This window comes from Eumetopias jubatus, unplaced genomic scaffold, assembly GCF_037043125.1.
Source record: "Eumetopias jubatus isolate StellerSeaLion01/CBP00866 unplaced genomic scaffold, mEumJub1_p1.0 scaffold_4, whole genome shotgun sequence".
Lineage (NCBI taxonomy): Eukaryota > Metazoa > Chordata > Mammalia > Carnivora > Otariidae > Eumetopias > Eumetopias jubatus.
This window is the reverse complement of record NW_028274810.1, coordinates 112,069,211-112,089,750: the sequence shown is the minus strand read 5'-3', so window position 1 is coordinate 112,089,750 and position 20,540 is coordinate 112,069,211. Positions and strand designations below refer to the sequence as shown.

General features: G+C 52.6%; 1 protein-coding gene across 2 annotated transcripts in view; it reads right to left on the bottom strand.

Moving 5' to 3' along the window:
- COL22A1 (collagen type XXII alpha 1 chain) overlaps positions 1-19,781 on the bottom strand; it is a 225,653-nt gene extending 205,872 nt beyond the window's left edge. For both annotated transcript variants that reach the window (XM_088023088.1, XM_088023089.1), the window contains exons 1-2: positions 19,664-19,781; positions 15,312-15,878 (exon numbers count right to left, since the gene is read on the bottom strand). Coding sequence is in view for 1 of the 2 variants with exons in the window: in XM_088023089.1 (XP_087879215.1) it covers positions 15,312-15,878; positions 19,664-19,781 (685 nt within the window). In the remaining variant the exon portion in view is untranslated. The remainder of the gene's footprint in view (positions 1-15,311; positions 15,879-19,663) is intronic.
- Positions 19,782-20,540: the final 759 nt, after the last annotated feature.

Sequence of the window (20,540 nt, the reverse complement as noted above, 5' to 3'; positions counted from 1 at the left end):
ATGGATTCTGAGCAGACAGAAATAAGAAAACAAAGGAGTGGCAAAATGCAAATTGATCATGTGAATCCAGGGGAGTTTTGAGAAGATATTTCACTCCATCCCATGGAGAGGAGACAAGACGTCCTGGAGGAAAGGGGTAGGAGGTAAGGGGCAGGGTGTGAAGAAGGCCCGGGTTCTGGGGGCAACACTGGCCCTAAGTCACCCCGTGGCCAGGACATACGACCCTCCCCATGCAGTCCCAGGAAAACAGAATGAGCCCAAAATGCCTCCCCGCAGGGACATTCTGTGGTTCTCAGCAGAGATGGGCAAACAAGATAAGGTGCGATTTAATTTTCTCTAGTCACGGCCACATTCTCTCCATTAGTATGTGGTCTGGGATCAGACCTATCTGTGTCCAGACTCAGGGTCATGACCCCAGAATCAGAGCCCCAGTGGCCAAGGCAGTCCCCAGGGACGAGCAGGGCGCCCTGGCTCAGCCCACTGCTTTGCCAGGCCCCAAATGCCTGTGGGAGCAGACGGCAAGCCTGGGGGCCCATTCACTGCGGCCCAGGTCGTGGGGCAGAAGCGGACGTGGCCAGCCTGGCTCCTCATGTGCTCCCACCCCCTCCCCAGAGGCTTGGTGGAGGTGGGTTCCCGGAACGGCCACCGGCTGCATTCCTGCAGGGGGAGCTTTGGTGAGGCTGCTGGGAAATCACAGCCAGATGTCAAAGAGGCACAGTCAGGCAGCCTTTCCACCATCCAGCTGGCGAAGGCACGGCTGTAACTGGAGGGGGGCGGGGCCTGGGGACAGGGTAGGGACCCTGCCCACATGCTGTTCTTCTGTCCAGGGCACCCACTGGGGCTGCACCTCACATCACCTCTGTGGGTCTGCAGCTGGAGGTACCAGCCTGGGGTGGGGAACAGAGGGGTCACCTTGCCTGCAGTCCTGGGCTCTGCTGCACCTGCCATCCCCACTGCTGGAGAATGAAGCTGTGGGGGGACCTCCTAGTTGACCATGAACCCGCTGCCCAGCCCCTCCAGCCTCCGGTTCCTCACGAGAACATTACTATGTGCTGGACTTACCGTTCAACCCTTTACCCACATTTCCCACTTTTCAGCCAGACCCTCCACCCCCCGCCCCGCCCCTAAATCCTCTTCTTGGGGAATGCCTACCCATCTGCCCATCTCTGCCTATTTCCCTCTGCACTATGCCTGCACTATGTTGCCACAGAGGACAGGGTCTCCCCTCAGTTTTTATGGCCGAATAATATTCCCTTGTAGTGAACACCACAGCCTCTTGTACCCGTTCATCCATACATGGACGCTTACACTGCTTCTACATCCCGGCTTTTGTAAATAATGCTGCAATGAACGAGGCAGGTAGTTTTCAGGTTACTGATTTCATTTCTTTTGGGTATGTTTGCAGAGGTGGAGCTGCCGGGTCATACGGGAATTCTGTCTTCAATATTATGAAGAACCTACATCCTGTATTCCCAGTGTCTGCGCCAGTTCACATTCCTACCAACAGCCCGCAAAGGTTCCCTTTCTCCACATCCTCGCCAACACTTGTTATTTCTAGTCTTTTCCAGAGCCATTCTGACAGATGTGAGATGGGATCTCATTCTGGTTTTCACTCATCATTTTTACGTGCTCATGTTTTAATGTTTTTTTTTTTTTTCTTCTCCTGAGATAGAAGCTCCGTGTGAACAGGGCTGTGGAGGTCACATTAAGCCCCACACTCCTATAACCTGCAGCCAGAGTTTCCGGCTCCTGGGAAGCATTTAATCAGGATTTCCTGAACTGATGAAGAAAATCCTGTAGCAAAGCTATCAGATGGGTTTCTCATCCCCGTGTTTCGGATGAGAGCTCATGCGACTTCCCCAAGTTCGTATGGGTAGCAGAAAATAGTGACAGAGGACACGTGTCCAGTACCTGCTGTGGGCCAGGCACTGCTTGGAGCACCTTCTATGTAACCCACTCAGGAAGAGGAGGGATTGTGTAGCCATTGTACAGATGGAGAAACCAAGCCCAGGGGTTACATAATCAGTAGGATGATGGATGGCAAACCCAGGACTTCAACTCTGGGCTTCCAGGAGCGGGTCAGCGAGGGAAGGGGGGAGAGAAAGAGAGAAAATCCCCGATAGCCCAGAGTTTTAACAGGTCCTCACTGCAGGTTTATTGGATCCCTCTTTCTTTGCTTTTCTGTTTTTTTTTTTCCAGTGTTTAAAAATTAAAGTATAGTTGACAGAAAGCATTATATTAGTTTCAGGTGTACAACATAGTGATGTGACTTCTTTATACATTACAAAATGATCCCCACGAGAAGTGTAGTCACCATCTGTCACCGCACACGGTTATTACAATAATATTGACCATATTTCCTGTGGTGGACTGTTCATCCCCATGACTTATTGACTTTATAAACAGAAGCTGGTACCCCTTAATCCCCTCCACCCACTTCACCCAGCCCCCCACTCCCTCTGGTGACCATCTGTCTGTTCTCTCCCCTGCACCTGTTCAAGCTCCTACACCAGGAGGTCAAAGCAGCCCATGGGGGCTCCACTCATTCCCCCCAACCTGCTCACCTATTTTCCTGTTGTATATAACACCTCTGATGATAATAAATTATTTTTTATTAAAAAAATATTTTTTAGGTGGCGTAAGGCCCTTTGTGGCTTCCAATCAACAAACGTCTTGTGGACCATGGTGCCTTAGACTCCCCTGGGCCAGTCCCTGTTGCCCACCTCAGGACAATGGAATGTGCTGAACAGGTTGATTACCTGTTTGTCGCTGGAATAATCTGCTGCTGAGCCCACTTAGACGTTTCTAGTCGCCCCTCCCTGAATGTGGACTATGCGGTCACTCTCACACAAAGCAAGAAGGCTGGTGAGGAGCTGGTCTGCGTCCATCCCAACCCCCGCCGGTCAGGGTCCCTTTCCCTCCCATTCCTACCACCTCCTCAGCACAGGCACCTGGGCCTGGTATGACAGGTGGAGACTTCTGCGGTCCATTTTACCTCTAAGTGTGCAGAGAAATAGTGCTAAACAGCTGATTTTCACTTGCAAGGACTACGTTTCTGCATCAGGGACGCCAGGCACGAGGAGCTGGCTGGGGGCTCTGCCTCCTGCATCTTTACTCCCTAGTCCTGTGCCTTCTCCGGGCTCTGGCTGATGCCTCTCCGAAGCAGAGGACATGGAGACAGTGAGGACAAGGTCTACAGTCACTCAGGCCATACAATCTACAGACATGCACAGAATCTTTGCAATGTGTGTATGCAGGAGGTTTCTGCATACTATTTTCCAGATGAGGAAGCTGAGGGTAAGTCTTCTGCCCAAATGCACACAGTTGGTAAACAGCAGAGTAGTATGTATGTGTGTGTGTATGAGTGCATGCACACACAGTGTGCCTCTGAGCGAGCATGCGTGTGGCCTCGTGTTTTAGTGTATGCATTTGTGTGGGGGAGGGGTGGGTGGATAAAACTCAAAGAAGACAGAGTCTATAATTATAAGGACAAAGACAGACATGTTTTACAGCAAAACAAGTCACCTAGAACATACTGCGTTGACAATGGATTTCCTTCGGTCTTCCAGTAAGTGTGAAGTTGTGTCAGAAACACTGCAATTCTAGTACTATGTTGAACAATGGGCAGAAGACATGAACAGACACTTCTCCAAAGAAGACATACAAATGGCTAACAGACACATGAAAAAATGTTCATCCTCATTAGCCATCAGGGAAATTCAAATCAAAACCACATTGAGCTGCCACCTTACACCAGTTAGAATGGCAAAAATGGACAGGGAAAGAAACAACAAATGTTGGAGAGGTTGTGGAGAAAGGGGAACTCTCTTACACTGTTGGTGGGAATGCAAGTTGGTACAGCCGCTTTGGAAAACAGTGTGGAGGTGCCTCAAAAAATTAAAAATAGAGCTACCCCATGACTCAGCAATTGCAGTTCTGGGCATTTACCCCAAAGACACAGATGTAGTGAAAAGAAGGGCCACATGCACCCCAATGTTCATAGCAGCAAGTCCACAATAGCCAAACTGTGGAAAGAGCCGAGAGGCCCTTCAGCAGATGAATGGATAAAGATGTGGTCCATATATACAATGGAATATTACTCAGCCATCAGAAAGGATGGATACCCAACTTTTACATCCACATGGATGGGACTGGAGGAGATTATGCTAAGTGAAATAAGTCAAGCAGAGAAAGTCAATTTTCATATGGTTTCACTTATTTGTGGAACATGAGGAATAGCTTGGAGGACATTAGGAGAAGGAAGGGAAAAATGAGAGGGGGGAATTGGAGGGAGAAATGCACCACGAGAGACTATGGAGTCCAGGAATCAAACTGAGGATGTTAGAGGGGAGAGGGGTGGGGAGATGGGTTAGCCCGGTGATGGGTATTAAGGAGGGCACGTACTGCATGGAGCACTGGGTGTTATACGAAAACAATGAATCGTGGATCACCACATCAAAAACCGATGATGTACTGTATGGTGACTAACATAACATAATAAAAAAATTACTAAGAAAAAGAACCATTGCAATTCATCAGCCGCATTTCTTGGAAAGCCCCTAGACATTGTGCAAGCCCCGTGTCCCACTTGCCCTCTGCCAAGTGTCAAGTAAGTTCAGCTAGAACAAGGTCAGCTGCAGGATGTGAGAGTCACTCAGATACGCAGAATTTCTCCATGTCTTTAATTATATGGATGCATAGTTATAGAGACACACACATATATATATGAACAGTGTATATGTACATACGCCTTTTGCAAGCAGTACCAATTTAGCTGTGGTCACTGTACTTTATCCCTAAATGAAAACCACCGTGTCAAACACGGAGCCCAACCTCCATGAGCTGGAATGCCTGGCATGATATGGTCCCAGTAAATGGGATGGCCACGCCCGTGTCATGCTTTATGTGGGATGGCACCAGGAAAGGATGCTGGGGCTGGCCCGAGGCCCTCCAGCCAGGCAGTGGCAAGGGGCCGATGCTGATTCATATGTGACCCCAGGGCCCCGTCTGGTCCAGTTGGGACATGAATCCTTGTCTGAGGCCACGGAGGGAAGGAGGCTTTCTTAACGATCTCGGGTGAGCCCTCAAAATGACAAACAGAGGAGGCATCCACAACAGTGGCACACGGCGGGGGTAGTGTGATGGTGACCAAGACACAGGGGAGAGGGGAGAGGGGCCCTCCAAGGGGAATCCCACCCACCCCACTCAGCACCCGAGGGGGAAACTGAGGCCCCCATAAAATATCCTACCCAGGGTCACAGAAGGGTTAGTGGCAGTGACGTCAGATTTCCAGCCATCATATCAGAACACACTGTCAGGGGTCAGCAAGCTTTTCTCTCAAGGGTCAGAGTGCAAACAGCCTTTGTGGGCAACGCAGCCTCTGTCACAACTACTTGGCTTGAGGCCATGGTGTGAACACAGCCACCCACAATATGTGAACAAGCTGACATGCCGTATTCCAACAAAACTCAATTTGAAAAACTGGTGTGTGGGCAGATATGGCCTGTGGGCTGTAGTCTGCTGTCCCCTGCATTTGATCCAGAAAGATCTTGAGTTCCTGAATAGGCCAGCATCCTGCCCAGAGCTCGCAATCCGTGAATTTCGAGACTCTGCTGGACTCCCTTCCTGGACAGGGAGCTCAGATCCTGACATGTCAGGTTTGGGCACTCTGATTTTTGGCATGTTCTATTTCATATAGACTTGACATAATTAGTAAATATGATAACACAATACTAAGAACCACAATCAATTAGCTGCCAGATCGGTAATTTATCATCTAAGTTTTACAAAGAAATCAAGTCTCCGAGACATGAAGTCCCAGCCAAGGGGCCCCCAACTGGCAGGTAGCAGGGCTGGGATACCAGGCCAGCCCCTCTACCTCCAGGCAATGTCTCAAGATGCACAGACTGTGACTCCACTCTGGACGAGCCACAAAGGGGGCCTTTTATGTACATGTTCCCTCTGCTCTAGAGGGTAGGTAGCATGACTACTGTTTGCATTTTACAGGGAAATCTAAAGCTTCAGAAAGTAATCTGTCCAAACAGAGAAACCTGGATTTAACTCAGGCTCTTAGATCCCAATCCCTCTGCTAACCATGGAGGCTCTGGAGTCCCAGCTCGTGAAGGAGAGAAGGCAGGATCTGAAGCCAGGCCTTCCCTGAATGCTCGTCCTGGACTCTTCCCCTCCACCCTCAATCATGCCTTCTCACAGGGGCCACATCTCCAGGGAGGGGGCAGGGAGAGGGCAAAAACTGCTTCAGTGGAGGGGGTGAGCAAGTCTAGGAGACCCACGGCCTTGGGCCCTCTAAAGCTCAAGCAGCATAGACAGCAAAGTATATTTATATTCTATTTCAGAGAAGGAGGCAGTTGGGGGGAAATGCAACGTTTACGTAGGGTCCTTCAGAGGGACATGACAAAAAAAATTGGTTGAGAAACACTGCCCTACGTGAAAGGTATTTAACTCAATCACCTTTCTGGAAAATAGTATATGCATGCATATTGTATGTAATTTACATATGCATATATAAATTATACACAGACATACCTGTATCTATGTGTATGTGTATATGGAGGTATACACATCCACATATGTATATGTATGTGTATGCACGTGCCTGTATGTGCATATATGTATGTGTGTGCACACATGTGCACATTTGTGTTTATGTGCATTCATGTGTGTGTGTGTATATGTGTATATAGTAAAAGCAAACACTCCATAGCAGGTGCTCAGGGCCACCCCTGAGCCAAGTGCTTCCCACACCCCATTATATCCTCACAACACCCTACAAGGTAGAAGTGGTGCCAGGGCCCCCTTTGTATGGCCGCATATAAGGCCAGCACAAGGCTAGGAAGCTGAGGGTTGGGAAGCAGAGCCGGGCATGCCAGGTGTCGGCTCGGGCGAGGCGTAACCACCCCGACCGCACCTCACTGTTGATGCACACCTCTTGTAAGAAAGGCCTGGAGGAACATCAGTGCACGGGCACACGCAGAGTTCAGCACAAGGAAGACACTATTGCACCATCACGGGAAACCAGGAGCCAGAAGCAACGTGGGGGGTGGTCCATTCAGAGACAGTGGAGGGTATGTGGGTTCGTGCCCCTCCCAGCGCAGCGGGACACACCACCCCGGGCCCCATGGAGGCTACAGGCAGAACATCTGGGTTTGACACAGGAGTTCCTCGGTTTTAGGAAAAGACAGGATTCGGGCAGGGACATGCTCCAAACAGCTCCCAGGGATCTGCTCCAGGCATGGGCCTGGCTGGGCACAGATGAGAGACAGTTCCTCTTTCCCTGATATATGCCAATTATATAGAACTGATGGGTGGATTTCAGTTTTTCATCATTTTCAGTCACTGTCTTAATAAAATTCCCCAGCACATAACCAGAATTAAGTAACCCCGTTACTATTTCTAGGGGGTGAGCTCAATCAGAACAAGGTTTCCCAGGAGGAACTCTCAGTGACCCTTAGGCAAAGGGTGGGCCCGGCCCAAATTGCTTCTTGAGGCTGATGCAGTCCTGAGGGCCAAGCCACAGACATCCATGTGGCGGGTCCAAACCCACAGCTGATGCTGCCACAGACTCCTCCCGGGTCTTTGGGTCCACCCAGAGGACTAGCTGGGTCTGGGGGCCACACACACATACACACACACACACACACACACACGTTCCCAGGTGTGTGTGTGTGTATCCTGACCTCACCACCAGTCTCTGGGCAGGCAGAGGGACGTGGGGATGAAGGCAGATGTGTGGTCAGGAAGACCCGGTCACTGGGGACAAGGCCAGCAACAGGTGGTGCCTTCTTGGATGGCTAGAAGACTCAGGTTCAGAGGGAGATGGGGCCCAAAAAAATTCTCAGGCCAGACCTGCCACCCAGGCATGCCGACAGCCAGCCCCCAAGCCCTTCCCTTGGGCGTTATTATTGCTGGGTCTTCAAGGGGACAGATTATTCCAGGGGTTTGAGGTGGTCTCTGCTTCTGGCCAAGGAAAGACTCGTGGCTGGACTCCTTCTACTGCATAAACTTGGGAACGTTAAGCCAGCAAACTAAGCCTCAATTTCCACCTCCTGAAGCAGGAGATGACAACAGTCTCCTCTCACACTCCTCCCAGCACCCAGAGTGCCTGCCTACCCCAGGCCCTTGGCTTTCACCGCTGCCTCTGCCTGGAACTCGGGATGTGGACTGTTGCAGCCTGTCATCCCAAGCTCAACCCAATTCTTCACGAGGGGCCTCTGGAAATGTCACTCTAAAAGCAGGATCACAGATGTCTCATTCAAGGAGGAATCCTGTGCCTCAGAACAATGTGAGAGAACAGGGGATTGATTAAAATGTGTTGGAAAAAATAACCCAGTACTACAGAGGTTCCTTAAAACAGCCGCAGTTGTGACACAGTATCGTTAAAGGTCTACCCAGTCCACTCCCAATGACATCAGTAAGTTGTGTTATTTACCGACGATGCATTACAAAAAGAAAAAAAGGACACGTTTTCAAGTGAACCTAATAATTCCCTCATTTAGAAGGTGAAATTTCCTGTTGATGACCACAGTCCAGAGCAGAGCGAGCCCTCGATGGCCAGGGCACCCAGGCCGGGGCTGCCCCGCACACTGTCACAGCAGAGGAGGGCGTGCAGAGACCCTGGCCCCCCACACAGGGAGCGGAGCCTCAGAGGCCTGAACGGCTGCAGGGCACCCACTAATTAAACGCAGAGCTGGGGTGTAAATGCCGACCTTTTCCCAGCGAGAGCCACGGGTGAACAATAGAATTAATCTCCCTGCCACACGAAATAAGTCAGTCTCCCTCTGTCTCCCCCCTCCCCTCTCCCCTGTCGCTGCCATATTGGTAAATAGAACATCCAGCCATCCAGACTTTCTCCGGAACAGCAACACAGCTAAGCACAAACACACCAGCAAGAGAAAGACAGCTGGAGAGAGGGTGCCCACGTGTCATACAACAAAGCACCACAGAGCACAGGAGAGGCCACTCGGCCCCAACCCGCGCCGGCATCTCAGCCTCGCTGTCCAAAAGCCAAAAGACAGAACCCAGGACAGTGCCTCTTGCTCATGGGGCGAGAGGACCACCACTGGGTGTCCCCAAAATAGAAGGAGGCGGAGGTCTCTCAGCCGTGGCCGGCTAGCATTCCACAGGCTCACCCCCGGCCACCCGATAAGCTATATAAAGGTTGTTTTGTGGCTACGACCGAGCCCGGGGTGGAGAAAGCTCTTAATTACAGCCAGTGCTCTGGGGTTGGGCCCCGTCGTCAACCTCCGCCCCATGCACTGCAGGAAGCCAGGCTGAGACTAAGTCCCCTGGGGACCTGGTCAGGCCACAGAGGCAGGACTTGATGCCATGACACACAGGCCCCTCCCTGCATGAGCCTGAGGCCGGGGGGACAGTGAGCCACATACCGTTAGCTTCATTCGTGGACTCAGCACACAGCCACCGGTCACCGTGTGAGCCAGGCCGGCGCAAGGCACCAGCACACTTCAGTATCAGAACTCCAAAGGATCGCAGAGGGGCAGATTGACGGGACCTACTCCCAGGCAGTGGGCGCTGAAGGGAGCGGACACTGGAACCCCTGCCGCCTGCCCCGCTGTGATCCCGGGCAATCCGTGTAGGCCATCTGGGACTCAGCACCATCCACAGACCAGGAGGATCCAGGAAACCCGTGTTGAGCACTTGCGGAGACATCACGGACATGGTGGGTTGAAAGACACTTCCTAAATATCCCAAGTTACCAGAAGGAACTCAGGACCTGGGTCAAACAACAGGGTTGAGCTCCCAGTGCTGTTCCTCGCCCGCTGGGCCGCCCTGGGGAGTCAGTTGAACCCAGTCGTCACTGACGCTCAGGTAATCCCAGGGCTAGCCGACCCTGGGTGTCCCACACACAGACTCTGACAAAGGACGTAAGCACAGGCTAAGTCATAAATGGGCCAGAACAAATAAGGTAGTAGAGCTAAGTATCCTGTTGGCAGCCATGTCCCAGGGGGTCGGATATGCAGCTGGAATTCTAATGGAGTTCTTAGCAGAGTGTTGAACAGAGGCACCTAGAAACCCTGAGGAAAAAAACCGTCCAGGTCCGCAGATGGCCCAGGGGCATTTGGACAGAGAAGTTTCTGCAGCAGCCACCCCAAAGAAGCTCTGTCTGATCTCAGGCCCATTCCTGTTCCCACACTGCCCCCTCCTCAGCTCACCCAGTCACTTCCAGCTGGGCTTCTAGACCAGACCAGCCACGGCTCGCAGCCCCCAATCCACCCTGCCTTAGGGCCCCGGGGGGCTCCTGCACCCCCACCCCAGACACAGGCCCCTCTCTTCCTGTGCACTGACCTGGGGTTCTGCTTCCCCTCGGAAGGGCAGCCCTGGCGAGCCTGCTGTCCCTCAGAGCTGCCCCTCCACCCTTCTGCAGCCAAGCGCCGGATGGAAAAGCATGGGCTCTGGATGCAACTGGACCTCAGCTCGTCAGGTGCAGCATCAAAGGAAAGAGCTGTTGGGGAGGGGCGGGGCCTCACATGTGGACTCGTATGTAACAGTAAAATTTCTAGCAGCCACATTTGAAAAAGTAGAAGAACCAGGTGAGATTAATTTTACTACTATATTGTATGTATCCCCAAATCTCCCAAATATTCACATTTAAATACGTAATCAATAGAAGAGATATTCGTGAAACGCTTTGTCATTCTGTCTACAAAAGCCAGCATGCATAGTCCTGTGGCACTTCTCGGTTAGGACCAGCACCTGACTGATCAAGATGCCCCTGTGCTGGCCAGCGCAGGTCTGGGGCTATTGGCTCCCTGTGTGCAGAATTCAGCATCGACACCACCTCGCGGGGCTGGGTGGGGAGCAGGGCGAGAGTGGGGTGCAGAGTGCTGCCAACATTTGGTGCTCAGAGAACAGCAAACTTCCTGGTTCTGCTCACGCCAGTGGAGCTCGGTCAGGGTCCTGCGCCTCCGCACCTGCCCCCCCCGACAAGGCAGCCTGATTCAGCCCGTTCCAGCCAGCCTGCCTTTTGCAGACCCTCATCAACCTTCAGAGTCTAACCATTTGTCTCTGCTCGTCAATATATAGATAAGTTCAATACTTCCATTCATGTTGGGTATGATTTCAGGTTTGCAGAATATTCTGAACCTTTGCATTTGGAAGGGGCTAGGGCATTGCCTAGGTACCTCTAATGCGTACAACACAACGGCAAGCACAGAATGAACCCCAGGTTCCCAACCTTGATCTCCTCTAAACGACATTTAGGCGGCTCCTTTACACCCCAGGCTCTGTTCCGGGCACTCGGAAACCGCAAGGAACAGACTTTGCCCTCGTGAAGCTTGTTCTTGTGTGTGAAGGCAGACCCCAGGCAGATAAACTACCAGACATGTGAAACTGCAGGCGGTAACCAGGGTCCACATTCCATCGTGTAGTTAGCTGCCACGTTCCTGCTGCCTCGAGTAGACAAAAGCTTCTTGAGGACAAAAAGAATGTCAGATCCCTCACTGCATCCTGGGAACTGGGCATGGACCCCAGCAGGGGAATCACTTGGTGTGAGGTTGCTGAATGAACGAATGAATGAATGAACGAACGAACGAACGAACGATTACTACAATGCTCTGCTGGGTTGCTGAAGATTGTATGAATGAATGATTTGATCGAATCCAATGACTGCTACAATGTACACCCGTTGAATGAATGTATGAGTAGGTCAGATCGAATTGAATGACTGCTACACCAAAAACCCCACATTGTTCGTCTGTGATTTTCCAGATCATCAATATGAGGCCCCAGTTCAGAAGAGCTCCTGTCTGGGTTCCAAAGTCACCCAAAGATCTCTCCTGTGTGTGCAGGGACTTCTGGCCATGTCGATTTTGTGATGCTCCTTGATTTAATCTTACTAGATATATTTCAGCATGTTACTGTTAGCTATTTTATTTTGTTTTGCTTTCTTTCTAATTGAAGCAATTGTAAGGGGATTTTGTTTCATTTGTCACCAGAATCAAGCAGGCCCCTAGTCAGCTTACAGCTGTATTTACAAAAACGAATTCCCTTTAGACGACTGAGCATAACTTACATCTTTCATCTATTTAGGTTTTCGGAGGAGCCTGGCTACTGTGAGTTTTCTTAATGTTATCATGGCGGACATGTGGTGTGCCCGGCTGGCTGGCATCTGGTTCCCCTTCTCTTGGTTGCAGCCCCCAGTGTCCCTGCGTGGGTCAATGGTGCTGGTGACTAGGACGGGGTCATGTGGTTTCCGCCCCAAACAGTCAGCTTCTTTCCACTCCCAAGCCACAGTGTTGGTCTGGGGAGAGCTGCAGGCTCACGCTTGTCCATTAGACTGAATCCAGGCCCGCTGGGCCATGGTCTCATCCCTCTTGGCCCTAAGATGCACCACAGATAGCCCCAGTGTGCCCTCCCACACCTGTTCTCGCTTCCTCTGCCCTCCCACCCCCGGAGGCTGGCCCCTGGGATGACATCACTTGGCCCCTTGCGAGATGGTGTCACACAGGCTTGGGCCAGGGGAGGAAGGGAGACGAGGGGAGGGGAGAGAGGGCAGGTGCTTCCTTCCTGCTCCCTCTAGGCCACCACTGAGGCAGCAGCTGTCCTCCATGAGGTGACTCCAGCCCCCTCCCCATCTTACAGGGCTCTGGGCACACTTCCACCCTTGCCATCGGCCTGCTTCTTCTGCTGCCCGTTCCTGGGGGCTCAGTATCGCTCCACGACCTCAGCCGTCTCTCGACAGAGCCTTCATCAACACCTCTGCAATGGACCATCCATGCAGGGACCCAGACACACAAGCCTGCCAAGAACAGAGTTAACGCCAAGGAGAAACCCAGACACGGAAGGAGTGGAACGAGCCCTGGTCTCCTCATTCAAGCCCGCCTGACCTCTGACCTTTTTGTCGTGTGTGATATGAATCTGCAGTTGCGTCCTCTATGGCCTGTGATGGAAAGCACTGTCCCTGACTCAGAACTAAGGTCAGTAAGGGCGCCGCCTCAGTGCCGGGTACAGTGGGATGAGGCCAGCACGTGGAGGCTGAAGGCCTGGATTCCGTCCCCAGCCCTGCCCTTCTGTGAACTGGGCAGCACATCTTAGTGACTTCACCTCCCGGGGGCCATTCCCACCATTCCCAGAACCATGCCCTGGGCACAGAAATTCTTCAAAATCGAGCTTCTGTCTGGCCAGCGTCCAGAACCTGTCTGAACCAAGGCTGCCAGTGGGCAGGGTCTAGAGGAGTCCTGCTTCCCAGCGCCCTGCATCAAGGTGTTCTGGGATCCCAGCAGGTGCACACGCTCCTGAGCCACCACGTCGGACTTCTGCCTCCTGGCTGGGCCTGGGGCCCGGTGTCCGGCTCTCATCAGCCCGGAGGCCAATCCTGAGCCCTGGCCCTCCCAGGCTGTCTCTCCTGCCTTCCTGCCCTCTCCCATCCTGGCTGCAGCAGCCCGACGGCCTACTGCTGAAGGCCTAGCAGCTGCCCTTCCCAGGAGCTCAGCACGCTGCATGCTCATATCCATGAGGAGATCACCATAATCTATGCGATTGTAATGAGGGTCAAGTGAAAGTTCACGGCCAATGCCTCGTACACTACTGGATTGCGTTCCTTCACTCAGCACTCAGGGCAATCTCCTCACGTGTGGGACAGGGGTTAGCCCTCAGTGCTCCATCTAAGCCAGCACTGTTTGTTCTCTGCATTTCTCCAGCAGTCCCATAAAGGGTCTCCGGGTGTCCTGCTGTCCTGCCAGCATTCCATTCTCACAGATCTGACGGCGTCACACCCCTGCACGAAACCCTCCCACACCTCACCTTAGCACACAAGCCCTCCTTTATTGAGAGCCTGACAATCACACAAAGCCACCAACCCCAGACCCTTCCTTGACCGCAGCCCCAGGGCTCCATTACACTTCCCTGACTGTGTCATGCCGTCCCTCAATCCCTCATCCTATGGCTCAGGCATGTCCTTCTAAAGGGTCTAAGCACCACCTCCTCCAGGAAGCCCTCTGTCATTCTCAAGGTCATCACTGAACACAACCACAGTAGGACCCCATGAGACTCTGCAGCACCTTTATTAAGGTCATCCCCACAGTATTATATCCCTTTTTATGTGTCTTTTTCGCCATCTAGACTATGAACACTCCAAGAGCAGGAGTTTTGTCTGATCTTTTTCCACAGGCCCAGAAATCAGCACAAAGCCACACAAAAACTAGATCCCCAATAAGCATGTATGAGTAAGTAAGTGGAAGTAGAGATTAAGTGAGCCAAGGGAGAAGAGTCACAGAGCGGTACAGAACCCAAGGGCGTCAGGTGTCAGACACAGTTTAGCTGTTTTCTCCCAGGGCTGCAAGCCAGGCCCATCCCTGGGCCCAGGCCCCTGCTGCTTGCCAAGTCACGCCCAGCCGCTCCCACCGCCTGCCACAACCTCAAGGCTTCCCTGTCCCCGGCAAGCTGTGACCCTCTGAGCTTCTCCCACCCGAGGAGGCTCAGTCCCCAGAAGTAGTCAGCAAGACAGAGGCTGAGACCCTGCTCCCAGCCCCCACCTGCTGGTCCTGGGGAGGGGTGCCACCAAACACTGCTCATGACCCAGGAAGGACAAATGTCACCCCAGTGAAGCAGGCAGAACAGAAGTTGGACACGGACTGATGCACAAAAACCCACTTCACCTTTGTTGTCCTGTGCAGAAGGCTGTCCTGAGAATGACCCAACAGGGGTCTTGGAGGTCAGCCTTCAGGGTCAGGAGCCCAGGGGCCCTCAGCTCCCTGCCTGCTGCCCAACCCCCCTCATCGCCCATCCCCAGCCACAGTCAACAGATTCCAGACCACCTCGGGTTATCTCAGAGGGCACCAGGTCAACAGCACTTGGCCTCTGGGATAAGCTGGGACTGACCATCTCCAAACGGCTGATTGGGGATCACAGCTACAGTCCAGAAGCCTGTCTGTGCCTACTTCCTTAGACCACCTGTCCCTGCAGTCTGTTGGAAGAAGAAAGGGGCCTGATATATTTCACCTGCCATGAGCTTTAGGAAGGGCTTTGGGACTGGCTCTGACTCGAACAGCCCTGCAGGTGAGATACGTTCCCACCACAGAAACCGAGATGGGACTCCCAGGCATTTAACCCGCTCCAGGTCTCTTCGGGGTGGGTGAGGCTGAGAACCCAGCCCTCTTTAATTTCCTTCCCGCCTGCGCCCTGGAGGCGGAGCCTGGGAAGGACCAGTTGTGCGCCCTGCTGGGTACAGGTTGGCCTGGTTTTCCGCTTTCCTCGGTTACTGAGCCCCGGGCCCGGTGCTCTCTGGCGCAGCTCGGAGACTCCCCACTGCTCCGGCCCCACGCCCTGCGCACACTCACTTTCACACAGGCGGCGCCTCAGCTTGCCACGGATCTTGTCGATGGCGTTGAAGTCGGACACGTGGAAGACGTGGGCGGACTTGGGCTCCGAGGCGATCTCCTCCAGCTCCTCCTTGAGCGCCGCCCCGACGCCCACGGCAAAGATGCGGATGCCCGCGTGGTGGGCGGCGGCCGCGGCGTCCAGCACCAGGTCCTGGCTGCGGCCGTCGGTCAGGAGGATGGCCACCTGCTTGAAAGCGTGGTCCCCCGGGCGGCCGCCAGCCTGCGGGGAGAAGCTGTGGCGTGTGATGAAGCGCAGCGCGTCGCCCGTGTTGGTGTTCCCGCCGTGGTAGGCCAGGTGCCGTGCCGCCGCCTTGACCGCCTCCCGCGAGCCGAACAGGCCCAGCTCGAAGGCCGTGGTGGGCTGGTCGCTGTAGCGCACGACCCCCACGCGGGTGCGGTCGGGGCCCACCTCGAAGGTGTCCACCAGGTTGGCCACCCACTGCCGGACCTTCTCAAAGTCCTCCTTGCCCACGCTGGAGGAGGTGTCCAAGAGGAAGACCAGGTCGTAGTGGACAGTCTTGCAACCTGCAGGGGGGAGGGAGGAAAGGAAGGATGACTTGGGGCAAACGGATTGGGAAAGGTCACACTGGCTGGGGGCCTTAAAGGTCCAAACCTGGCTTTCTGAACTGGCTTATGATGATGAATGTCCCCAAGGTTGCTGTGAGGTCCAGCTGCCAATATGTGTTCTTGCATAAAAAGGGTTAACGTTCATGGAACACCACTCTTATCAGTTTCTTCAATAGTTTTTATTTTGGTTACCAAGTGACTTGTTTTTTAAACCTACTGCAAATAACGCATGCTCATTTCAGAAAAGGCAATCGAAAAATGTTTTAAATGCTTATGTCTCCATCTACAGAGAGGTCATGCTGTTAACCCACACTGTATAGACCTAATTATTTTCTATTTCCGTATAGTTACTAATGCACGTGGGACTATACCAGACTCGCTGATACATCGCTGTTTTCTCCACATCTGGCAATATATGCTGGAAACCCTTTCCCAGTGTGGTGATGCCGGTTTCCATGGCTGCAAGATGCCACTGCATAGAGGATGTAATTTATTTAGCATTAGATGTTTAAATAGTTTAGAGTATTTCAATATTTTAACTCATGTAAAATATATTGCACTCATATTTTAAATATAAATTTGTAGAAATTCTGTAATGCTTTATCAAAATAGGAGCATATTTTGATGTATGATATGCTTCTATTTTTGTAAACTTTGTTTTATATAAACTATATAATGCTTTTGATTAAACAAAATAGGACACTATATAATTTATTTCTGATCCTCAGGGCAACCCTGGGCTGAGAGCTTGCTCATCTCCATTTCACAATTGGTAGGAGGAGGAAAAGGGTTTCTTTCTACACTCCAGAGAGCTTCCCAAACATATAAGGGAAACATCAAGAAGCCTTGGTCTTGAATCTCGCAGAATCTGACGCTTGTTCATACCACCAGCAGCAACTGACCAGCGCTTGGTAAAACATTCGTAGTAAAAACAAAAGAAAAACAACAACAACAACAAAACAGTTTGTTAAACTACCATGTTGGCAAAAGCATAAAAATTCCCATGGTAGCCAGTGTGCAGGAGAATGTAGCCACCTGTTCTACCACTGGCCATGGGATCTGTCACACCCATTTTCAGGGTTTTAGAAGCCTTATGAAGGAGAGTGTTTTGGATCCACCACTTCCAAATTTAGGGATTTACCCTAATAAAACAATCAGACGAAAAGGAAGAAACATTTTTAAAGATATCTAAGAAGTTCATGCAGCATGGGCAAGCAAAATCCTGGAGCCCAGCTCCACGCTCTCCCTACGGAACTGCTCACACGACCATCGGCTGGGCTCATAGGGCACAGTGACCAGCAGCCGTGGAGTGCTGGCTTGAAGGAATCCTTATTTACCAACACAGATACATTCTCCCAGTGTCTTGCTGGGTCTGAAAAGCTGTGTGTCAATGTGATGTCTGTGTGTGGGATTGTGTCTGTATGCATCAGAGGACCTACAAAAAGGAATGTTGCTTACCTCTGGCAAGCAGAACTGTGGGTAAAATTTATTATTCTGTATTTCTGATGTTATATCTTTAAGTAATGAATTAATTCAGAAAAGAGGAAAACAATAACCCTGTATTTACACACACACACACACACATGCACGCACACACACTTCTCGATCCCACCCTACACCAGTGCCTCTCGTAAATTTTCCATACCTACCTTTCCCCCCAGTTTCTAAAATCCAAGTTGCAATCTGCTCTCGGGAGTGGAGGTAAATCCCCGCCTTTCCAGGATTGTTCCCTAACAGGATTAGAGTTTTTGGAGTGTGTTTGCCCAGATGTGTGGACTCAAGAGATAATTCCTGGGGAGTTTTTCTCCTTGACACAAAAGGTCATCCTTTTGTCTTTAGGACAATGATGCCCCAGCCTGTGCAGGGTAATTGCTGCTGTGGGCCAAGCAGGACCCAGCCTGTGGGCTGTAATCCCCGAGCAAATTTGTGTTAAGGCTGCAGACAGTTCATTTGTTCCAAAGGCCTCACCCAGGGGCCCTTTGGCACTCTGGTACATGCTGTCCTGGGGGCTAGGGAGCAGACTGCATGGTGTGTGCGTGAGAATTAGGTGTGCTGTCTCGGGAAGGGCTCTGACCTTGACGGGGGTACCCTCAGCTCTGCCATGGGCAAGAGCCACGTGTGTGAGCCCTGATGGTGAACGCTCTCCACTGGGCTGTTTTCCATGCTTTAAAATGAGGGCTGGGAGGAGATGGTCCTTGGGCCCTCCCTGTGTGTCAGCTGTGTGTGCTCTTGGGCTCATCTCTATGGACACAGAACCCGACACTCCTCCTGTGAAGACCAGGCCACGCATGGCCATCACTGTCTCTCCAGCTAGCTGGGCTTTGAGAGGCTCAGGCAAAGTGAAATACAGGAGGGGACTTGGGAAAAACACAGAAACACAAGGCCTGGGTGGGGGTTTTGCCTGCGTTTGCTTCCTCGGCAGGCTCGGGGAACACAGCGTGGGCGCTTCCTTGTGGACACCCTCCTCACCTGATGGGGGCTTTGGGCCGTCTTGACCTCAGTTCCTCATCTGCAAAATGGGGTGGTTTTGCAGCCAGGTGTTCGCCCTGCTGCCCCGGGGCCCGTCCCAGAGAGGGGTCCACCTGTGCCCCGAGGAGGCCGGCGTGCAGCCTCTGTGTGGGTGCCGTGACCCAGACCCGCTTGTGTTCCTGAGCCCTCCTTCGCGTCTCCCCGTGGATGGTGCCTTCCCCAGGGGGCCCTCAGATGGGTGGGCTGGACCACCATCCAGTCATACCTCATCCCTCCTGCCACCACCACTTCTCCTCCAGCGAACTTCCCACTCCCCCATCTCCTCCAGAGGCGTGTTGCCCTTGTGGTCCTGGCCGCCTCTTCTGGTGGGCCTCCAGTGTGTCCATTTCCGCTGGAATGTGCCCCAAAACCCTTCACAGGACAACACGACACAGTCCTACCCCTGCCTTCTGCCCCCAGAAGCCTGCAAGCACTCAACAGAGACAAGCTCACGGCACACTGTGCGGTCCACTCAGGATGTGGGTTCCGACAGCTCACTGTTCTCCCGCACTCTCCTGCACACACACTCGCACACACTCCCCCCTCAGACTTTCACACTTACACACTTTCACATATGCTCACACCCACACGTGCTGACACAGTCCCACACTCTCACTTTCACACACTCAGTCTCACACACCCACACCCCTCAGATGCTCTCACACACCTATACTCACCTTTACACACACGCTCACTGTCACACACTCACCCTCAGACTTTCACACTCACATACTCCCTTTTATACACTCTCCAGCTCTATCAAACTCACACACACATGCTCCCACATTCACACACTTTCTCACACCTCCACACACTCACCACACTCTCACACTCGTGCACTCTCACATCTACACACACACTGACAATCTCATACCTCACACAGGGTCACACACCCCCTCAGACTCACTCATACGCACACTTGTATATACTCTCCCCAGCTCTATCACACACTCACACACGCACACTCTCTCGCTCACACAAGCACATGCCCTCGCCGGACGACTGGCTACCACCCGCGTGGGCGACTACACCTGCCGGATGGCCCACCTCCGTCTCTCTCACGCCATCAGTGCCCAGCGCACTCGCAGGCACACATCTGCACCCCACGCTCTCTCACACACACATACACACACACGCTCGCTCCCCCCTCACACATGCACACACATGCTCACGCGCGCACACACCCACATTGGCGGCTTGGCGCCCAGCCCCGGCTCATTCCTCAGTGGCCCCACCTGCCCTCTGGGCCCGGCAGCCGGGGTCCCGATGCCACAGCAGCAGCAACCAGAGAAGGCAGGCCGCGGCGTCGCCTCGCAGGCCAGCCACGGCTCTCCCACGCTCGGGAGCACGCATCTCTCGGCCGGGAAGGGACGGCGCTGGGATCTACTGGAACATGCCCTGTGTAGAGAAGGACACACCTTCAGAGAAGGGTCTGGGGGCTGTGAAGCCAAAGAAGCAGCCCCAGGCCTGTGTGCGAGAAAGGCCGTGCCCTGGCCTCCCGTCTGCCTTCGGCCCCCAGCAAATGCGCACTGAGGACCCGCCGGGCCCGTTGCTCCCGGCCACGCAGGTCCACCCCTTGGCAGCAGCACCACGTTTTGATTGTAATCTCTGCTTCTGGGCATTTAACAGCCTGTTTCTTTGTTTAATATGCTGTAAGAGGGCACCTTGGTACCTAAATCGTGGCCCATATATAATTATTTTCCTAGGGCAGGTTTGTAGGAAAACACTTAGGGCATCATATGAAATCTTGTCAAAGGACCCTGATACAAATCTCGAACTTCTTTCCGAAGAGGTTGTACGGGCTCTCACTGCCTCCAGCCACGCAGGAGTTTGTGGGGTATGGGGGGCTCCCCTCACCGCATCCCTGGCAGCTGGGACACCGTCATTCCCTCCATCTGCCAGCTCTAAAGGAGAGACATTGCTTTTTCCTTTCTATGCATTTCTTTGACTTAGGATGCTTATTAGCTAAGTGTATTTCTCCTTCTGCATATTTTATTTTCATGGGGACATCCATCTCAGAAAGTAGTTGTCACTGTTAAAGCCAAGATCCAGGAAAGGGAAAACAGGTTCTAGAAGTCTGAGATATTTATCAGTTGCCCTCACGTGCCAGAT